At 39.0% G+C, this 22,711-nt stretch overlaps 2 protein-coding genes and 1 long non-coding RNA gene across 3 annotated transcripts; 2 read left to right on the forward strand and 1 right to left on the reverse strand.

The window, feature by feature from the left end:
• Positions 1-194: 194 nt before the first annotated feature.
• LOC113062807 (acyl-coenzyme A thioesterase 5-like) lies at positions 195-5,982 on the forward strand. Its single transcript, XM_026232798.1, has 3 exons — positions 195-743; positions 3,124-3,326; positions 4,181-5,982. Exons 1-3 carry the CDS (start codon positions 233-235, stop codon positions 4,784-4,786), a joined length of 1,320 nt encoding a protein of 439 aa, XP_026088583.1. The 5' UTR covers positions 195-232; the 3' UTR covers positions 4,787-5,982.
• A 481-nt stretch (positions 5,983-6,463) lies between these two features.
• Positions 6,464-18,841, forward strand: LOC113062809 (G-protein coupled receptor 176-like). Its single transcript, XM_026232799.1, has 3 exons — positions 6,464-8,137; positions 15,632-15,884; positions 16,839-18,841. The coding sequence occupies exons 1-3, from the start codon at positions 7,903-7,905 to the stop codon at positions 17,989-17,991; spliced, it is 1,641 nt and encodes a 546-aa protein (XP_026088584.1). The 5' UTR covers positions 6,464-7,902; the 3' UTR covers positions 17,992-18,841.
• Positions 10,497-12,757, reverse strand: LOC113062810 (uncharacterized). The gene is made up of 2 exons (XR_003278594.1): positions 11,625-12,757; positions 10,497-11,432 (listed from the first exon to the last, which is right to left on the reverse strand). It is a non-coding gene; the product is annotated as an uncharacterized LOC113062810 (long non-coding RNA).
• Positions 18,842-22,711: the final 3,870 nt, after the last annotated feature.

Genomic DNA, 22,711 nt, shown 5'->3' on the forward strand with positions numbered 1-22,711 from the left:
GAAATTATTATTTATGCTTAAGACTATATACAGATTGTAACAAAGAACAACGAAACAAATTAAACTAAAAACATAAGAGGGAAAGGAGGATTAAACGCGATATAAACAACAACAAAAAGGCACATTCATGACATTTATTTTTATGAAAATCTCCTCCGGATTTTAGACTGTAGTACTCCGAACACTAGAAGGCAGTACCAATGTACTTTGCAGCAGAAGTCACACAGACGACATGTCTTCATTACTGAAGTGCGTGTTTACCCCTTTTGCAAGAAACACTCTTGCCAAAATGCACTACTCTTCAGGAGTCAGTATCAGGCTTTTGCCCAGTTATAAGTGCTCTTTTGAAGACCCAGTACACGTGACCGTGAGTGGCTTAAATCATCAACAACGCGTGGATCTGCGCTCTAAAATCACCGATGATAACGGACGTGTTTTCCAGGCTCGGGCCACTTACCAAGCAGACAATAACGGTCAGATCGACCTCAACCGCGACCCTTCTCTTGGTGGCACCTTTACGGGAGTTGAACCAATGGGCTTATTCTGGGCTCTGACAGGAGAGGTCGTAAGCTGGAAGTTTGCTCTAACAGACGTGACTCGTCCTGCTCTCGTCGACATTGAGGTTGTCAGTGACAATAGAGTCATCGCCAAAGTGACAAACGAAAGACATTGCTTGACCGATGGTGTCCGGAGGATTCCTGTAACCGAGGGCAGGATCAGAGGAACCCTTTTCATGCCACCTGGTCAGTTATGAAGCTGTATTGAAGCCCTCCATGTATTAGCAGTAAATACAGGCAATTAAATCCGTCTTTACAATTCAGCAGGTTATGCTACTCTTTATAAAGTCTGAAATGTAAAATGATAATTTACAGGGTCGCTTTTTAATAAAACCTATTAAATGAACTTCGATAATAGATACCAAATGTGTTATCAATATTCTGTAGTAGTAGCGCCTCCTCGTGGTAGAAAATAGTCTAACGCTACTGCTTGACACAACTGAAAAGGTCTTCTGTTGTCAACTATAAATTCATGCTCCATTGTGTAAACAGGCTTGGGAGGGCTACTTTAAAAATGTATTCCGCTACAGTTACAAATTATTTAACGAAAAAATAATTCAGTAACGAAATTCAAGCACCACAACAATATTAAAGGAATGTAATCTGAATACTTTTGGATTCTTTCAAGGTCACATATTTAAGTCAAGTATAACAATATTTCAAAAGTTCCCTGTCCAAATGGAAAATAACCAAAACCCACAATGACCAAGCAAATAAATATATTAAACGATAAGATTAAAATGTCAAAACTTTGTTTTATTATGAAGGGAATGCACACATTCTCTTCCCACGTAAACATTCATGCACACAGAAACATGTCTCCATTCAAATATTTTAGCACGTTAAAGGCTGACATTTCTCACTTAGGAGGTAATATTGGCGCTGTTTCCTAACATTGGTTTATTTATGGCAGCCCGCCACAATATCAACACTGACCGCCACAAAATACATTTTGCAATAAATCTTGCCTTCGTTGAATAAACATGAGCTCTGTACATTTCAAAATCAAACATAAAAATAACTTAAACATAAAATAAACTTTTCATTATTATTAATTAACAGTCTTTTAGTGAACAAATTTCTCTTTGAAATAAATCCAATTATAATGAATTTTCTTAGGGATAAAAATCTGTCTCAAATTCTGGTCTAAACTATAGGGAGCCCTTTTACATCTCTCAAAGTAAAAGTGAAGTGACGTGTATCTAAGTATTCTGACCCGTACTCAGAATTTGTGCTCTGCATAACCCATCCGGGTGCACACACACACAGTCGTGAACACACACCCGGAGCAGTAAGCAGCCATATTGCTGCAGGGCGGCTCATAAACTTTAAACATGGTGGAGGGGACAACCATTGCTGCTGTCAATGCTGTTCTCATAAGAACTATTATTGTGTTATTAAAATTTGGATAGTCTGTTAATATAATGTTCCATACATAATTACTATATTTTAAGACATTATTAGATGAATTAATAGATCATAATTAATGTTAGACCCTATTTGTTAATATAATATAATAATGAATCATAAATATATACATGATAAATAATCGTATATGTCACATATAATTTAACATTTTAAAAATTTCACAGACTTGTAAGGTAACTGTTCCCTCCTGGTGGAATGACCTGCCCAACTCAAAGTCCTTAGCCATCTTCAAGAATTGGCTAAAACTACATCTCTACTCTTTAACTACCTCTTTCTAACTCTAGCATTCTCTATTCTAATTCTATTCTTTAAAAAAAACTTGTCACTTTTAGACTTGCACTCTATTAATTTTGCATATTCACATATTGCTTGTTTTCTTTAAAAAAAACTAACACTAGCTTTCAGAATACTAATCTTTTTGTATCTGTCTATTTGTTTTCTTTTTATTTATTATGCAATTAACAAAAGCAAAACATGCCTCTAACACTAGCTTGTTCTATTCTTTTTCTATTCTATTTTCATTTTTTTTATTAGACAATAAAAAAAAACCTTGCTACATTTACTGTGTTAAGGTAACTGAGACATGTTATAGCACTTGCAGATCATTGCTCTTTTGTTGATTTTTGATCACTTCCATTGTCCTCATTTGTAAGTCACTTTGGATGAAAATGTCTGCTAAATATCTAAATGAAATAAAAAGTAAATGAAAATGTTAAAAAAAAATGGTAAGCTATTTAGAGTTTAAAAAAATCGGCAAAATAATTACATAATAATGTAATCCTAATTTAAGCAAATTAAAAATAAAAAAAAAACTAATCCCATCCAAGTAACAGTTGCAGAACTGTAAACAAATACTGGTAATAATTATAATCCAATTAAAAAAAAAAATTATATATATATATATATCTGTTGCAAGTTTACATACTTGAGAATGTGTTTTAAAGGTTTATTCCTCATAGATTATTTGTGTTTTTGGTGTTTGTTTTTTTTAGGGGGGGGGGGTTTAGGGTAACTTGTAATGGAGTTATTTTCACTCTAAGGTATCTTTACTTTTAGTGGTTTTCAGGTACTCTATACACTTATGTGTATTTCTACTATTTTTCTACTAAGTTAATGATGTACTATTATGATTTTTCAGGTAAAGGACCATTTCCTGGGATTTTGGATACATATGTATTTAGAGGAGGTCCTTTTGAGTTGAGGGCAGCTCTGTTGGCAAAGAGAGGCTTTGCTGTTTTTGCCTTGGCTTTCCAGGGCTACCAAGATTTACCCAAAAAAGCTGACAGATTTCACCTTGAGTACTTTGAAGAAGGTATAGATTTTCTACGGCAACAACCAGAGGTTAGTATGTACACCCATTCATATGTATATATATATATATATATATATATATATATATATATATATTATAATGTTGTGGAAAAGTTAATTTAAGTAATTCAACTCAAATTGTGAAACTCGTGTATTAAATCAGTTCAGTGCACACAGAATTAAGTAGTTTAAGACTTTGGTTCTTTTAATTGTGATAGTTTTGGCTCACATTTAACAAAAAACCCACCAATTCACTATCTCAACAAAGTAGAATATGGTGACATGTCGATCAGCTAATCAACTCAAAACACCTTATGTGGATTGTCAAGCAAAATCTATTCAACAATTTGAGTGAACTTCACAAGGAATGAACTGAAGCTGGGGTCAAGGCATCAAGAGCCACCACACACAGACGTGTCAAGGAATCTGCTGAACCACAGACAACATCAGATGCGTCTTATTTGGGCTAAGGAGAAGAAGAACTAGAGAATCTATGTGGTATTGTCAAGAGGAAAATCAGAAACAAGAGACCAAAAAATGCAGATGAGCTGAAGGCCACTGTCAAAGAAACCTGGGCTTTTATACAGTACCACCTCAGCAGTGTTACAAACTGATCACCTCCATGCCACGCCGAATTGAGGCAGTAATTAAAGCAAAAGGAGCTCCTGCCAAGTATTGAGTACATGTACAATAAATGAACATACTTTCCAGAAGGCCAACTATTCACTGAAAATGTTTTTTTTTTTTAATTAGTCTTATGAAGTATTCTAATTTGTTGAGATAGTGAATTGGTGGGTTTTTGTTAATTGTGATCCAAAATCATCACATATAAATATACATATAGTTATATTATTATTATTATTATTATTTATTTTCTTTCAAAGGTCAAAGATCAAAAAATTGGCCTAGTGTCCATATCAAAGAGTGGAGATCTCGCTTTGTCGATGGCAACATTTCTTCCTGGTATATCGGCTACTGTGTCGATCAATGGATGCAATGCCAATACTTTGGTTCCCATCTACTACAAAGACATTTTTGTTCCACCCCTCTTGTTTGATGTTAAGAGAGGAAAAATGACACCATCAGGCTTTTTGGATATTGGGGATGTTATGAATGACCCAATGTCAGAAGAAGGCCTTCCTAGCGTCATTCCCATTGAACGTGCCTCAGGTAACTTCATGTTTATAATGTCAGAAGCTGACAGGAATTGGCAAACTGCCTATTACGCAAAACTTGCATGCGAAAGACTTAAAGCACATGGGAAGGATAACTACGAGCTGGTGAGGTATGAAAAAGCAGGTCACTTTATCGAGGTGCCCTATATGCCGTTTTGTCTTGCCAATTTTCATGCTGCCGCTAACCAAGTGGTTTACTTTGGCGGCGAACCTAAGGCCCATTCAGAGGCTCAGCTCGATGCATGGAAGAGGATCGTGAATTTTTTCAAAAAACACTTAGCTTCTGATGATGACAGCAGCATATCTAAACTATAAGGAAAAAGGGAAAAATTAAGTCAATATCATAGTCATAATATCCAACTAGTGTTGACTTGAATTACTTTAATTTCTAATTTAGTTATAGGCACAGTATGTACGTTTTCGCAGCTAGAGGGCGCATATTCAAAACAAACAAGAAACAAAGGCATAGTTTGATGATGTCGTTGATTGTGTGTGGAATCATGGGAGTTGTCGTCTTCATCCCCACAGTCTGATGGGACTCGGGCAGAAATCATGTACACTTATGAGCTAACGTATTAAAGACTTATTAAGGTCAATGTAGTATGAAGCAAGGTGGGGCTAAAAGCCGTGGAAGTGAAACAAGGTTGCTGGAGTGATTGCTAATGAAGGACGAGCACGATACACGGCTCGATAGAAGAGCTTTTATTATGGCACTGTCGACCTCTTCCACTTCCACCGGTCATGTAAACAGCACTGTTTTATACTAGATACATTTGAAAGTTCTGTTATAATGCTATTCTCTACATTCGTCACCTGTCTAATGAAATGCATAACAAATTGCTTATTTCTCTGGATTAAAAAAATTCTCCAAAACATTTGGGGTAATGTAAGTACACAAGTCAGAAAAATATGTTATATATATTACACTGTTCTAGTGATTTTAATAAAAAATCTTACATATTGTGCCTTTAAGTAATCAAGAATGTAAAAAAAAGATCAAACTGAATGAAGCACATGTATTATTTGCTTAAAAATCATAGAATTCATGCAGAGTGTGAAATAATTGTTTGAAAATCAAACTCCTATTTGTGTGTTTCTTAATCACACATTGCTGTGCATTTTTGCATTAAAACTCAATTTAAGTCAAATCAAATCAAATGGATTGAAATTCTTATATTGGTGATAATACTTGTTTATCTGGATTTCTGTAGCATTCTCTCTGTCTGTATCTCTACATTAAGTTTGTTTTTATTAATTTATTTTGTACAGCCCCAGGTGCCTTTATTTTAAAGAAGCCTTGATGACACCTTCAGCCTTAGAGGTGGGCAAATACCGGTTTGTTTTCCTCAATCTTTTCTTTCCTGAAGAATGTTTATGTCTAGATAAAAAAACTGACTTGATAAACAGACTTGTGATTGAGATCTGCATCTATGGGGATTGGTTATACTGTATGCAGCATACACTTTTATGTATTACCCGGAGCTTCCAATAAAATGACTGATATCTTGAGATTATGGTTTTGTATGTTTAATTGTATGTTTAATTGTTAGTAGATGTGTCAGTGGAATACCAGACATTAGGAAGACAGTAATCCAAATAAATCTTTCTGTGCCACAACAACACTAAACATTACCATTGTGTTTAACAATATTATACGATTTAAGGTTTAGTTGACCCATAAATAAATAAATAAAAAAAGTTTCACCATTTTTCAACTGTCCATACAATGAGAGTCAAAAGGTTTTACAAAATATCTGTTTTTGTATTCCAAAAATTAAATAGTTGAATGGGTTTGGAATATCATGAAGGTGAGTATGACAGAATACATAGAATACATTTTTTTGTTGTTGAGTGAACTGTCCCTTTAAGTTCGTTGCAGTATATAGCTGCCATTAATTCACATGAACCAGTACATGAAAGTGAATCTTATAGTGCTGATGATTGTTTTCTTTCTGATGCATCAGTGTGTGTGTGTGTGTGTTTAAACATTGAGATCCTCTCTTTGCAAACCTCCAGTGGTACTTATTGCTAACCTTTTAGAGAGCACTGTGATAAGGACACCCTCCAGCGGTCTGTGCTGTTTAACCCGGACTACTTAAGATGAAGCTCTTAAGAGTTCTTGCATGTGGATTCAGTGGAAAAGATTATTTTTATATTTGCAGAAGAGCTGTTACTATAATCTGCAGTGCATGACATTTCCATGAACTGATGATTGTGTTCTTGAGTGGGGAATCACAGAATAATTTAAATATTAACTGTGATCTGTGCTGTGATTATTTAGGCTGGTATAGTTTGGAATTAGGTGAAACCAAAACGGCCCTAGAAAACAACACACACTTTTTTAACTGGACTTTTGACTCTATACCTTCTAGTTAGGTACTGTGTCCTTGTGTGACAACTTGCCCCAGTCTCATTTCATGCAGGCATTAGAGATTCCTCATGTGTTGTCTAAAATCTCCTCTGACCAATGACCACTAGCTTTACTATTACAGAACAAGAAAACAAATGCAACACGTAGACAAATACAGTGTGAGGTTTGCACATTCAGTAGATATAGCGTACTGCAAGGAACTAGTTTAACGTGATATAGGCCTACATGCTGGCGTTTTGCTCACTGGATGAATTGTTTACTTCACAATAATGAAAAGTGCTCAAACAACGTTTTTTTCCTCCCGTGGATTCGTTGCAGTGAGTGTCTGAATACACTCAATCCAAACCTCTGCTTCAAAATCTCACGCGCATCTCGAAGACGCCGTGACGGACGGACACGGTGACGTTTTATTGTAAGCGCCCACCGTTCATTTGAAGAAATAAAGCGCTATTGTCACTCGTGCTGAAGCCCAGTTGTCAGATCGCACACTGACTCGATATTTAGCGAGATATGCGTTTACCAAAAATCGTTTTTGACTCTTGGATATGGCTATGATCATTCATAACGATCTCATACGGGTATGTTGGTAATTTCTCTCTCTACGGCTTATCGTAGCTACACTGTTTAGACATTATTATTAGAATTCAGTTGCATATTTTATAACCCAATGCTCGCGAAATATTGTATAAAACCCGTATTATTTTATGTTCGTCTATTCACACGGCTAGTGAAATGAAGTTGAGTTGTGAGACGCGAGATGAGTCGCCGTCACTGTCGTATCGCTCCATCAATGACACCGTATATGAGATCTGTACGGTGTAATCGAAATTATGCCAAATCTGCCATGTGCAGTCCTGTATGGGGTATTTTATTATTGCGAACGATCTCCGTCCAGCGTTTTTTAAAATATGTTTTGCGTTTTCGATCATTTTGAGGGACTGGAGAAAACTCGCGAGTTAATCATGTTGGTCACAACATCATAACGCTCGAGCATTGTTCACCAATAACGTGCGCGCGGCGAGACCAGAGCCGAAGGATTCGCGTGGCGCCTCAGATATGAATGATGATGGAGGCGGATAACGCGGAGAGCTGGTTTCCTCTGTCAGAAAACGGAAGCACAAGTTTAAACGCATCTAACCTGGGGTTCCTAAACGCGTCGTCTCCGGTGGGTCTGTGGGGTGATGCTCAGGATAAAGAGGTGACACAACTGGAGGAGATCCTGCACGCGCAGGAAAGAGCCTACAAAGATTTCACTACCACCATTCAAGTTTTCATCCTCATCGGCTCCCTTTTGAGTAAGTAGACAAAAAAGAGGATTCTAAATGTTTGGCTATTCACCATCAAATGTGTACGGGCTTCATCTCTAAATCTATTTTAATTAAACGAACAATCACATATAACTGGTTAATTGATGCGATAAACGGCTTACATTTTGATCCTATTATGAATTAATGGAGAATCGCAATGTGCTTGTGAATGGATAACCACGCTAAAGGTTATAGTTGGGGCACAAATTTTATTTGGAATGTGAAAATTTTACAATCATGATCACAAGCTACATATTTTCCGTTATGAATCACATTTTTAGCAGATGTTACATTTTATGTTCATACCAAATGAGGGATGAGAAATTGTTAACAGAGTTATTGAGCATGACGCAAAGGTGTTATAATTAGACATTCTACAGCAAATATTTTGGTTTCCCAAACTGTACAATGAAGGCAATTAACAAACAAAAAAAGTTGTTATATTTAAACATTATGTGCCAAGTTCACACTTGATTCTGTTTTACTTAAAATCTAAAATAAATAAATAAATAAGGTTTGTATACATACTGTAGGTCTTAGTATAAAAAATGTAAGCTTGGTCAAAGCGTGGAAACTTATGGGAGGAAGTGATGTTGAATAGCTGTTTTGTGTTATTAGTTTTCTCTAGGGAGCATAAGTGCAGCTTTATGTTCACTTCTTTTGTAAATGTTTATTCAAGTATTGACCTTAACTCAGTGTTCATTTCCTTTCTATATGATGATATCTTTCTAAATTAGTAGAAACAGCATTTTAATCACAAGTTGCTTGCAACTATATGTTTAGAGTTAGCGGACCCCTGTCCATACTTTAGATTTTTACAGTACATCACAACTTGTCGTTGACACTTTGTACAAACAGCTTGTTTTTTTTTTTTCTAAAATCAAAACAGACACTATATTAGAGAGCAGTGCTATTTTAATTATTTGCCATGCCAGAGATATTTCCAAGAAAATGTGTTAAGATGATTGTGTGAATTCTTACACATTGCAGCAAAAAAACTATCACATCTAGAAGCCAGTGATCATGCCACAAATCAGAAACAAACAAAAGGTTGAGATGTTGTTTTAACTTGGTTCATTCATGCTTCAACTGATACAAACAGAGAAATGAAATGTTTCCCCAGTCAGTCACATGCCATGTTTCTAAGAAGGCTTTTTCACGACAACTGCTTACTCTGACAATAATACCTGCGACAAAAAAGACAGAATTTTGTTTACACCGATTACATATATATGCTGTAGAACATGACTGATAATCTTATAGAAATTATACAATATTTAGAGAAAGAGAGGTATGCAGAGCCTCCTCACAATAAATAAGATTTTAGCATTGTTTATAGTATAATGTCCTTTTGTTCTTTCTTTTTCTTTTTTTCTGAACTACGTCAAAGGGTGGCAGTTTTGTCAAGACTCAAACAAACGAGCCATCACATGACTAATTAGCATACAGACGCTTAGTTTGACCGTAATCTGATTATCTGTTTCTGCACTGGATTAGGGCTCAAATTTCAGAAAAGTTGGGAATTTTGTGTTTCAGACATTCATTGTGATTACTAGTGACGGAAGTCATTGTGGCAATTGGTTAATCATTATTTCACTCAGGTTTCAGCCTGAGTGAAATAACACTATTAGCCATGGGCATACTGGAGAATTCTAGGAACAAATTGACAATTGTCCAGCACTGTCAGTGTGCACTCAAAATGTCACCAGAGTAATAACACAGAGGCAGCTGCAGATAGATTCCACTGTGCTTTGCCCGTTACACCTGCATGGTAATGGGAAAAGATGAAAGTCACAGTCATTGTGGAAAAGATGCACCTTGAAAAAGTGTGTCAAGCGTAATAATGGGTCTGGGTAGAGAGCACCTGTCACCTAAGTGCTCCGCTCACATCAACATCCAAGGAAAGATACACCTCAGGCTCCATTTCAATTCAAGCCATGTGAATTCCATCATGTCCATGCATAATTTCTGCAAAGTAAATGAACCTGGCATAGATTTCCACTTAAAGTGACATGCTGCATTTCCATTTACTAATACTTTTTCTACATGCTTTCTCTTATTTAAATGATTAACTATGGTGTGAAGAAATGAAGCAAACTATGGAAATGCTTATCAGTTACAGCTGTGTTGTCATGTCATATTAAAGAATATTCTTGGTTAAGTATAAATCAGGGTTCCTAAAATCTTGCCCTGGAGGGCCAATGTGCTGCAGAGTTTAGGTCCAACCCTAATCAAACTCACCTACTTGTGACTTTCTAATGATGCTTAAGACATTGGGCTGTGATTATGGTTAGAGCTAAACTCTGTAGGAAAGTGTTATATATTCATGAGGCCAGCCACCAAATGCTATCAAAACATACTTTACTGGTGTTCAGATCACATATTGATTACATCACATTTCACACGTGCAAATCACATCACGTGATTTAAATACCCTCTTCCCAGGCATAGGAACCAATGACTGCTCATCATGCATATATACACATTATCCCAAATACACCACATTTCCTCCCCCATTAAAAATCATACACCACATTATCAGTTCAAAAGCACCACATGTGTTCAAATTCTCAATTTCTAAAACGCTGTGGTAATTTAATAGTTCGTTTAGAGCGACGTAGACCCCCTGGACTTGGAATCAGGGGTTCTGTTAGTTCAAGAGGTACCTCAGAGTCAAATGTACCTGTAATGCGCAAATGTAATGCGTGGTCTCAATTGATCACCATGCCGTCTATACACAGTATCCGATGCTGGATCATGTACCTTGTACGAAACAGGTCCTGTCTGTTGTGTAATCACTCCAGATAACCACTTCGGATCTCCTCCCACTGTACTTCGCAGGAAAACAGAATCATCCACAGCAAAGGATCTCTCTCTTGCCCGATAGTCATGTTGATTTTTCTGCAAATACTGTTTTCTGCGAACCGTCTCATGAATGTTTGGTTTCAGGAAGTCCAGCCTGGTGCGGATGTGTCTCTTTAAAAATAAATCAGATGGTGACTGACCTGTGGTACAATTAGGAGTTGTGCGATAGCGCAATAAAAATAAAGATAGTCTATCCTCAATGCACATTTGCTCATTAGTCAATTTCTTCATACCCCTCTTGAACGTCTGGACATATCTTTCTGCCAATCCATTTGTTGCTGGGTGTTTTGGTGCACTTCTGGTATGCATAATACCATTCTGCTTCACAAATCTTTGGAATTCATCAGAAGTAAAAGTAGTTGCATTATCAGTCACGATTTGTTCAGGTAATCCATATGCAGAAAACAATCTCTTCAATCTGGTAATAGTAGCTTGAGAAGTAATCTGTGACATACGAAAAACTTCCAACCATTTAGAATGAGCATCAACAATGATCATAAACATGACAATTTATGTTATATATTCATGAGGCCAGCCACCAAATGCTATCAAAACATGTTGTTCAAGAACGGACCAGCAAAATCCACATGCAACCTTTTCCAACACTCACCCGGGAATTCCCAAGGATGAAGAGGGACGTGACTTGGCATTCTTTGTTCTTGTTGACAGATTTGACACTCCTTGCAAACTCTTTCTATATCCGTATCAATTTTAGGCCACCACACATATTTACGAGTCAGAGCTTTCATTTTAACAATGCCAGGGTGTCCTGAGTGAATTTCCTGTAACACTGATTTTCGAAATTTGAATGGTACAATCACTCGTGTGCCCCATAGCAGACATCCCTGTTCTACTGACAGTTCATCTCTTTTCGCGTAGAATACTTTCAAATCATCTGACACTTCAATTGGCCAACCTTCCATGACATAACGAAACACTTTAGAAAGTTCTTGATCTGTTCTTGTCATTCTGGCAATCTGTGCTGCATTTAGAGGAGCTTCTTGAAGATGGTTTGTCAAAAGTGTGTTGATATTTGCTGAAATGGCTTCTGTTCCTACATCGGTAATTTCAGGTAATGGAATTCGTGACAAGCCATCTGCATTTCCATGATCTTCTGCCTTGCGATACATGATATGATAATCATATGCCGACAAAATTATCACCCACCGCTGAATGCGAGCGGCAGCCATCATTGGGAAATGCTTATGTTCACCAAACAGAGTCACTAATGGTCTATGATCAGTTATCAAATTAAAAGATCTTCCCCAAAGATACTGATGGAATTTTTTAACTCCATAGATCACACTCAAAGCTTCCTTCTCAATCTGTGAATATTTCTTTTCAGCAGGGGACAAAGTACGTGAAGCATATGCAATGGGATGCTCGTCACCATTTGGCATGATGTGCTGAAGCACCGCACCAATTCCATAAGCGGAAGCATCACATGCTAAAGTCAAAGGCAGTTGTGGATCATAGTATACTAGCACTTTGTCACTGGTGAGCAATTCTTTACATCTACTAAAAGCACCTTGTTCCTTTTTCCCCCAGCACCAAGCAGTTTGTTCTTTCAACAGTCTATACAGTGGTGCCAACACTGTGCTCTGCTGTGGTACAAAGCGTCCATAATAATTTACCAAACCTAAAAAAAACTCGTAGTTCCTTCACATTTGATGGTGCTGGCGCATCTTGAATAGCTTTTACCTTGTCTTTTGTCGGATACACCCCTTTTTCATCGATCACATGACCCAGGTATTCAATCCGTGTTTGTCCCCACTCACATTTACATTTCTTTACTCTTAAGCCTGATTCTTGAAGACGCTGTAAGACTTTGCAAATGTTTATTAGATGTTCTTGCTCATCTTTACCTGTGATCAACAAATCGTCCAAATACACAATCACTTTCAGATCTTTCATCAAATTTTCCATTATTCGTTGAAAAATGGAAGGGGCTGAACTGATGCCAAAAGCAAGACGATTATACACATATAATCCCTTGTGAGTGTTGATTGTCGTATACTTCTTAGAATCATTATCCAGCACGACTTGTTGATATGCTTGTGCCAAGTCAATCTTGGAAAACAACTTCCCTCCACTCAAAGTGGCTAATACTTCCTCGATCCGTGGCAAGGGATACACTTCAGTGTTGGCAGCTTGATTAACAGTGACTTTGTAGTCTCCGCATAAGCGAATTGTGGAATCTTTTTTTATAACAGGAACAACTGGAGCAGCCCACTCGCTGTATTTTACTGGGGATATAACATTAGCTTTTTCCAGTCTATCAATTTCCTTCTCCACACGCTCTTTCATAGCAAAAGGAAGAGGACGACTTTTAAAAAACTTGGGTGGCACATCTGGTTTCACTGAAATAGTGGCTTTAATGTCCTTTAAAGTGCCCAGCTCATCCTTAAAGACTTCACTATATTTGTCCAGCACTTCTTGAATGGACCCAGGCTGCTTACTCACATGTCGAATTATCTTCCAATTCAGTTTTACTTTCTGAAGCCAGTTTCTCCCACACAGGTTTGGACCATTCCCTTTGACTACGATCAGTGGTAACTCATTCACTTGATCCTCATATTGTACAGTAGCTGTGAATTGACCCAACACTGGAATGCATTCACCGGTGTAGGTCTTTAACTTGACTCTAGCTCCCTCCAGTGGCAAATGGGCAAACGATCGTCTATACTCTTGTTGTGAAATGATGCTTACAGCCGCTCCTGTATCAATCTCCATCAATAAATCCTGCTGATTCACAGTAAAATTTACTCGGAAAGACTGTTTCTCAGTATCACTTAACATGGAAAACATTTCCAGCTCCGGCTCTTCAGCATGCATATAAGCTGTTACTTTGTGCTTGTTCTGTTGTTCAGCATATTTACTGTTAGGATGTGACTTCATTTTAACTTTGCAAGCTCTCTTTATATGCCCAATCACTCCACAATTGTGACATTTAGAGTTTTTAAAATAACACTCCTGTGTATTATGGTTTTTCCCTTTACAACGATAGCATTGTCTCTGGTTATAAACAGTCTTTGCATTTACCTTATGCACTGTTGTCGCTGAATCCTCTGTTTTCCTCAGCTGTTGCGTATCTCGATCTGCGGTTTCCATACTATGAGCAACTTCAAGTGCCCGTGCAAAAGTGAGTGTGTCTTCCGAAAGCAATCTTCGTTGACATGCTTCACTTCGGATTCCGCTGACAAAACGATCACGTAGAGACTCATCCAAACTTGCACCAAAGTCACATTTAGATGCACACTGTTTCAGTTCAGCAACATACTGGGACACAGTTTCATGGGGCTTTTGAACACAGCGCTGAAATCGGAAACGCTCAGCTATTATTAACGGCTTTGGTTCAAAATGGGCCTTCAAAATGTTCACAATTTCTTCAAACGTTTTATCCTTTGGCTTCGCAGGCTGAACCAGATTCCGTAGTAATCCATATGTGGACGCTCCCACAGCACTAAGCAAAGTCGCTACTTGCTTCGTATCATCCACATCATTTGCAATCATGAACAATTCCGCTCGTTCAATATATGCAGACCAGGACTCATTTTCCGGTTTATACTCATCCAATCTTCCGATTTGCGCCATGTCTTCTCACACTTTATCCTCGTCGCCAATTTATGTTATATATTCATGAGGCCAGCCACCAAATGCTATCAAAACATACTTTACTGGTGTTCAGATCACATATTGATTACATCACATTTCACACGTGCAAATCACATCACGTGATTTAAATACCCTCTTCCCAGGCATAGGAACCAATGACTGCTCATCATGCATATATACACATTATCCCAAATACACCACAGAAAGTGGATCTCGTGTGCCAGATTTGAGGATCCCTGGTATAAGTTAAGGTCAATGGACAGCCTTTGACTTTCAAATTGTCCCTCATGGACTGTGGAAGTAAATAGGACCAGGTTTGGAGTAGAAGCAGAAATGTATGTTCATGACTATATTAGAACACTTTCCTGTTAAGAGTTATTAGACCTGTAAAGGTAAATCATAATTTTTATAGGAATTTTAGGGTTTCAGATGATAAATTGTATTTGGTTAAAAATAAAAAACAGTGATACTTTAACTGTAAGTGCTTTACAGTATCCCTCTTTTTGTGATTTTTTTTGTGTTTTTTTTTTTTAGAAAAGAGGAAACTGAATTTTGTGGTAATCAACATTATGCTACAGTTGTTCTCAATTGAGCTTGTACTGAACCCAGAAAATCCTTTAAAAAAAAAAAAAGAATTACCCCAAAAGTGTTACCCCTCATGTGAACATCTCAGTAGTAGAAGCGCTTGGTTTCTATGTGTCTGTGCATGCTAAGCCTTTGGTTCCTTCTCAAATCTTATACCCTGTGCTGTGAGCCTCATTTGTCCTCAACAGCAGCATAAGAATGCCATACTCTTGCTTACAGGAACCACAAAGGGAAAAATGTTTGTTTCCCCCTTCAAATTAGCGTGCAATCTTCAGGTACCTCATTGCCATGGGAACTGCTGTAGACAATAAGATGAGGGCTGCTCATGTCCCACTCACATTCAGTTGTCTCCTTAAACACTGACATAGGCTTGTAACACTCCTCAACCTTTTCTCCTTTCCATCTCTTCGTCCCCAGGCAATGCTGCAGTGCTGTGGTGTACTTGTTACACCAATGTCTTCAAATCTGTCACAAATCTCTTCATCAAGAACCTGGCATGTTCTGGGATTTGTGCTGGGTTGGTGTGTGTGCCCTTTGACATAGCCTTGAGCGCCAGTCCACTATGCTGCCTATGGGTCCATACACTCCTGCTGTGCAAAGCCATCAAGTTCCTACACAGGCTTTTCTGCTCTGCCACTGTGCTCAGCTTTGCTGTCATCGCCCTGGATAGGTGAGAGGCTATGCATGCTAATTCACCCATCTTTTGCTAACAATGAAAGTGTAATTGTTTCAGATTTGAGGTCACTAAGGGTCTCAGCCAAACAGTAATTAAAACAATTGGTAAGATAATAATATGGTGAATGATCTCTTTAGAAAATCTGAAAACTCTTACAGTTGTAGTCAACACATGGGCACCAGCTGTTTCACAGATTAGTGCTTCCATAGCAGCCTACTCCGCCAGAACCTTTTTCAGTTCATTGAATAATTTATTTTGCTTAACACAGAAGCCTTTCTTGAGACGTTTGTTTCACTTCAGAAAAAAAATGCACCTTTCAGGCACAGAGCACATAATAAAACGTACTGATTTTCTTATTTGACAACATTTTCTTTTGCGTTTAATTGTGCTATAAACAAGTTAGTCCACTAAAAAGTGTAATTGTTATGTAACTGATTTAAATAGGGCTGGCAAATGTTTAAACAAAAAACATTTAGCACAATTTGTTTAGATAGATTTTTGTGAATCTAAACCATTCAACTAGTATAAGTCCGATCTCTAAGCAAAACAGTGTAGTCTTACTGATTCACAAACAAATTACTTTTATGAGTCGCTTCCTTTTAGTCAGTATCATTCAGTGCAACTTGTATAGTCTGATCTATAAATGACTTATGAACTAGTTCTTTTAAATGAATCAGACTTATTAGCATGACCAGTGTATTCCAACTGATTCCCAAATAAATGACTCTTTATAGTGAATCAAAGCCATTAAGCTCAACTAGTACAGTCCAGTCCCTGAACATTAGCCAAAAGAAAGCTGCTTGGTTTGCAAATTACTTCAGTGTGAGCTGTGCGTTGTTTGTCTATTTTAACAATAGTTAATGGACCTTTTTTGCCTTTGAAATTTCATACATATTTTGCTTATGTGACTGCACCTTAACAGTGGTGCCTTCCCTGTTTCACTTCCAGGTACTACTCAGTGTTGTATCCTCTGGAGAGAAAGATATCAGATGCCAAATCCAGAGACCTGGTTATCTACATCTGGGTACATGCGGTGGTGGCCAGTGCCCCTGTTTTTGCCATAAGCAATGTGACGGATGTCTACGCCACCTCTTCCTGTTCTGATGGCCAATCACTTGGACATCTGGTTTACATGATCACATACAGTATCACCACACTCATTTTGCCACTAGCAGTGGTGTTTCTAGCCATGGCACTAATCCGCCGCGCACTAAGCACCAGCCAGAAGAAGAAAGTGATCATTGCAGCACTGCGCACCCCACAGAACGGCATTTCCATCCCGTATGTGTCTCAGCGCGAGGCTGAACTTCATGCCACTCTGTTATCCATTGTTCTAGTCTTTGCACTGTGCAGCATTCCCTATGCTGCTCTGGTCATATACCGTTCAGTGCTTGGAGCTGCTAAAGCCTCGTCTTGGTTACAACTGACCGCCGTGTGGCTGCCAAAGGTCTCTCTTCTCACCAACCCACTGTTTCTTCTCACAGTAAACCGCTCTGTGCGGCGTTGCCTTCTTGATATGCTAGTACGCTTGCATCGACGCTATAGCCGAAGAAACATGGTCAGCATTGGGGGTCTGGCTGAAGGAGGGCCACTAGAGGGCGATACTGGGGTTCGCTCTGGTAGTCAACTCCTGGAGATGTTCAATATCGGCCAACAACAGATCTTCAGACCAAACGAGGACGAAGAAGATGAGAATGACATTTCCTCTGTGGCCTCTGCCAACATTCAACCCAAAGATGAAGGACAGGGTGGAAATGGAGGGGTGGCAAGAGAGCTGCGTCAGCCGCAGTCAGGGGACGTGAAAAAAGAAGAGGGCTTAGTGTTACCAAAACATTCTCCTATTCAGTCATGTGCCTATTCCTCTTCACAGGTCGCCCCGGTGACTCCCACAGACCCCGAGGATACAACACAGTTTGGTTTTGGGCCATTTGAGTTGCCTCCACAGTGGCTACCTGAAACCAGGAACAGTAAGAAAAGACTCCTTCCTCCCCTGGGTAACACACCAGAGGAGCTGATCCAGACCAAGCAGCCCAAAGTTCGGCCCGAGAGACGCATCAGTAGAAACAATAAAGTTAGTACCTTCCCCAATGTAGATCCATGAAAAAGAGTGCAGTAGACCAAATCGTAAAAAGCCAAAAATGAAGATTGGTTGTGTTTTATATCTAAAGTTATTTTGACATGATCTTCTATGTGAGTGCAGAACAATGAAGGACATGGAGAGTATTTGTTTACAGTAGAAAGTAGGAGGGGTTTACATGCTCTCATGCTGTCTATTTGGACAATTTAATAGATATCCCTTCATCTACTGACAACAAGAAATTGATCTTTCAGAGGAAATTCAAGAAAAAACATAAGGTAGGCATGGACTGTATGACATTTGTTTTGTTGGAATGGTCAATAAAATTACAATCACAATCAATTTTTTGTAGATACGTTTGCTGTGTTGAATTTGACTAATGTGCCCTGCTTTACTTTTATTTACCATAATCTATCTCACATAGCTTGAACAGCTAGTTAAAAAACGAATGTATTGCACTCAAAATTAAAATATTATTAATTATAAATGAACTTTCATGTACACTACCATTAGAAAGTTTTTTTTATGTTTTTGAAAATGTCCTAATGCATCTCACATGTATGCAAAGCGTGTGCAAAGATTTCTTACATGACAGTTATTTGAAGAAAAAAAAACCTTCTCTTTCAATCTTATCTGTCCAATTGTAAAATAAATATTAGGTATTTAAAAAGGTTCTTAAATGCTGACGATAAAGGGACACATCTATTTCATGTCATTGGTTCATTAAATCTCTTCTTGACCAATATTCAGTATATACAAATATCTATCTTCATTAAACACATTTTCACTCAGTTAATCACCTTTCATGGCAAAAGCAAAGCTAAAGATTAAGCACTTGCATGTGACTGAAAGGGAAATAAAATGTATTCAAGAAGGCTGCGTGTTTTTCTCCATATGCCAGTTTTAGTGCTATTAATTAAAAGTTTTGATGGATTTTAAAGTTGTTTAATGTGTTTTCCAAATCCAGAAACCACTAGCTTGGATTCCTGCTTGAGCTACACCACTACTGGTATGTGGAATTAACATAATACTTGTGATCTTTTCCACAATGGTTTAATGTAAAAATGTCAAGCAAAAGTGTTCTTTGGAAGTAAACTGATTGTCATCCATTTACATGGCACTTTCAAGTAAGCAGGACTTTTAAAGAAGCAGTATGTGTCTCTCAAATTCAGTTAAACTAAATACCTCACAATTGAAGTCAAGGGTTCATTAAATTAGAGTTGCATAGTGTCACAAATAGCTCTAAGACACGAAGGCTGAGGATCCAAATGCGGTGATTATTCAGAGGATAAACCACAGTCGTGATCCAAACAATAACAAGAAACACAGACGAAGAGTAATCCAGAACAAGGGGCAGAAACAACCAATACAAAGGAAAACAGGAAATAACAGCTCAGAAATGCAGTACTAAACACATACAGGACTTCACAATCACTAGCTGTGTTTCATTTTGAAGGCTGCATATGTCATCAAGGCTGTCTCAAAGTAGTACACCCCGAATGCGACCTTGAAATTTGACCTTCTTTCACAGAAATTCTGAGGATGCATGAGGCATATCCATCGCTACTACAGATAACCCACAATTCTTTGCATCGGTAACAACAACGGTTGTTTATTTAAAAAAAAAAATGGTGGGCAGGCAGATATAACCAAAGACTTTAGAATATTCTTAAAGGGACTCTGATGTAACATTACACACAAGCAAAGATGTAAATGTACATTTATTTATTAAATATAAAATGTAAGTATTTTTTAAGTTTTCATTTTTTTTAAGCGTGACAGAGATATGGGATGGAGTGCCCTCCGGTGGTTATCAAGGGCACTCCAGATGGCGATTGTGACAAAGCCTCCCCTTAAGGAGCAGCTTCCAGAAAGTGGGTGGAGTGAGCAGAACAGGGGGAGGGATGGAGAGCCAGGCCCATGGACAGGAAGTAGAGCTATTAGGCGAATTAGGGAGCATGAGTGGGGCTGAAGGAGCAGGTGACCAAGGCAGGGCCGGCAGAGCAGGAACACCAGAAGGGCAGAGCAAAAAAAAAAAGGGCTGATGGAGCTGAGGACCATTTCAACTGAGCTGATGGTGTAGGGGACCACCAAGATTGCTCAGGCTCAGCAAATGTCCACCATAGTGGAGCAGTTGAAGCAGGAGACCACCAAGGCGGATCAGGCAGGAAAGCAAAAGAGAGCACAAAGGGCATAACAATGGCTTCTGAGGCCATAATAGGACAGGCAGACAGTTCAGAAACAGTAACTTTGGCCATGAAATGGCAGGTGAAGAGCTCAGATACGGCCTTCTTGACCATGACAGGGCAGACAAGGGATTCAGAGACAACTTTCTTGACCATGAGACACTATAAATCAGTTCATGATAGCTGGGAATACTTGTATGGTGTCCATGATGGCTGAAGAATCTGGTATGATGTCTATGGCAGTTGGAGACCCTGGTGTGACTGCCATCTTGAGGATAGACTCGGGGCTGGCTGCCATATTATGGAGAGATTCTGGGCTGGCAGCCATGACGGGTAGATGCTCTGGAGTGACAGCCATGACAGGATGAGGCTCTGGAATGGAAGACACTACAAACACTCTGCTCTCGATCCTCAGAAAATCAGAATGTGCTCCTTGAGGGTAGGATTACCTTGGCACAGGCAGACTAACTCAACTGCTGGACATTCGGCAGTACACACCACCCAATAGAACAGTGGAAACAGAGCGATTGGGAAATGAGCGACACCTGCTCCACTCGCCGGTCTCGCGTCCCACGGTGGAGATCGGAAGGATACAAAAGAGGAGCGACAACAGTGAAGGACGAGAGAGGACCAGGCCTGGGTTTATTTTGGGTGTGTTTTTATTTGTATAAGGAGGGACGCGCTGCCGAAGATCCCTCACCACTGTGCTGAACCCGCGGTGCCATCGAGCAGGACGAGGGAGTGTGCCGCCATGGACATTCGAGGTGGTGGGCTAGAGTGAGTTGCCGGGGACAGATGAACGCGGTGCTGGCCGCCCGTGGTGTGGAGGGGCAGCTGCCATCCATGAGGGAATCGGAGGAGTCGGGCCGTTAACCAGGGAGCCGGAGCCTGCTGCCATCCTTGAAGGCATCCCCTGGAGGGGAAGTAGAGCGCAAGTCTCGTGGGTACCCCCCGGCGTAATTGTGAATTCTTACAATCACTTTGTCCAACAAGCAGCTTTGAGGCTCTCTGATCACTGTTATAGCACCTGCAAACAGAAACTGAAGTCAGCTAAACCTTTAACAAGGACTGTAAAAAGATGGACCAGTGAAGCATAGCAGAATTTACAAGCTTGTTCGACTGCACCAATTGGATTTTTTTTGAAGTTGTAGCCACCGATCTGGATGAATTCACAGAGACTGTAATAACAGACATTAGTTTCTGTGAGGATTTGTGCATTCCTGCCAGAACTCATTTAATTTATAACAATGACAAACCATGGGTCACTGCAAAACTCAAGACACCCAAAAGAACTAAAGAAGATGCTTGCAGGAATGGGGACAGAGTCTTGTAAAAACAGGCCAAAGTCACATTGACAAAGGAGATCAGAGAGGCTATGAGAAACTACTCCGAAAAGTTGAGAAATCAGTTTTCAGCCAATGATTCTGCCTCAGTGTGGAAAGGACTGAAAGACATCACCATTTACAGGACCCCATCCCCCAGCACTGTGTTGAATCAACAGCTGGCCGACGGTTTGTATGAGTTCTATTGCAGGTATAAAAAACCCTAACATCTGTGGTCATGAAGTCATTTGAAAGAATAGTGCTGGACCATCTGAGGAACATCACTGGACCCTTGCTGGACCCCTTGCAGTTTGCATACCGAGCAAACAGATCTGTGGATCAACATGGGACTGTACTACATCCTGCAACATCTGGACAGACCAGACTATTTGTGGACTTCAGCTTGGCCTTCAACACGATCATCCCAAACCTCCTCCTATCCAAATTAACCCAGTTCTCTGTGCCCGCCTCCACTTGATTACCAGCTTCCTGACGACTGTACAGCAAAGGATCCCTCTGTCAAGCTCCTGAACTTTGCAGACAACAACACATTTATTGGCCTCATCCAGGATGGTGACGAGTCTGCTTACAGACAGGAGGTTAAAGAGCTGGCTGTCTGGTGCAGTTACAACACCCTGGTGCTGAACATGTTCACAAACGCTGCTTTATCAAGCATTTCATGCAAGATAAAATGAAAATGAAATAAAGAAAATTCTAAATACAGTCGGTTTCCTTCTGAAGTACAGTGATATGAAAACACCCACACTGGTTTTTGATTTTGAAATGTGCAGTGCTCATGTTTATTCATTGAAGTCAAAGCCTTTTGGAAAATCTATTTGTGGCAGTCAGTTTTGATATTGTGGCGGCCCGCCACAAATAAATCAATGTGTGGGAAACCCTGTAGAGTGTGTAAAAGGGTTGGCAAAATCATTCTGGGTCCTTCACACCCAGGCCACTTCCTCTTTGAACTATTGCCATCTGGTCTGCACTACAGAGCACTGAGCACCAGAACAGACAGGCACAAGAACAGTTTCTTACCTCAGGCAGTCCACCTTATGAACAGTTAACTTGGCATTAAATGTAATGTGCAACACAATTTTTACATTTATTTATTTAAAACACCATACTTCATTTGTATATTATACCTCTACACACAAATGCCATCTATTGTCTATTTGTATATTGTGTATTTTTAAAAAAAATATTTGTTGTATATTATTATTTCCTATTCCTCTA

This window comes from Carassius auratus, chromosome 45 (genome assembly GCF_003368295.1).
Source record: "Carassius auratus strain Wakin chromosome 45, ASM336829v1, whole genome shotgun sequence".
NCBI classification, from domain to species: Eukaryota; Metazoa; Chordata; class Actinopteri; order Cypriniformes; family Cyprinidae; genus Carassius; species Carassius auratus.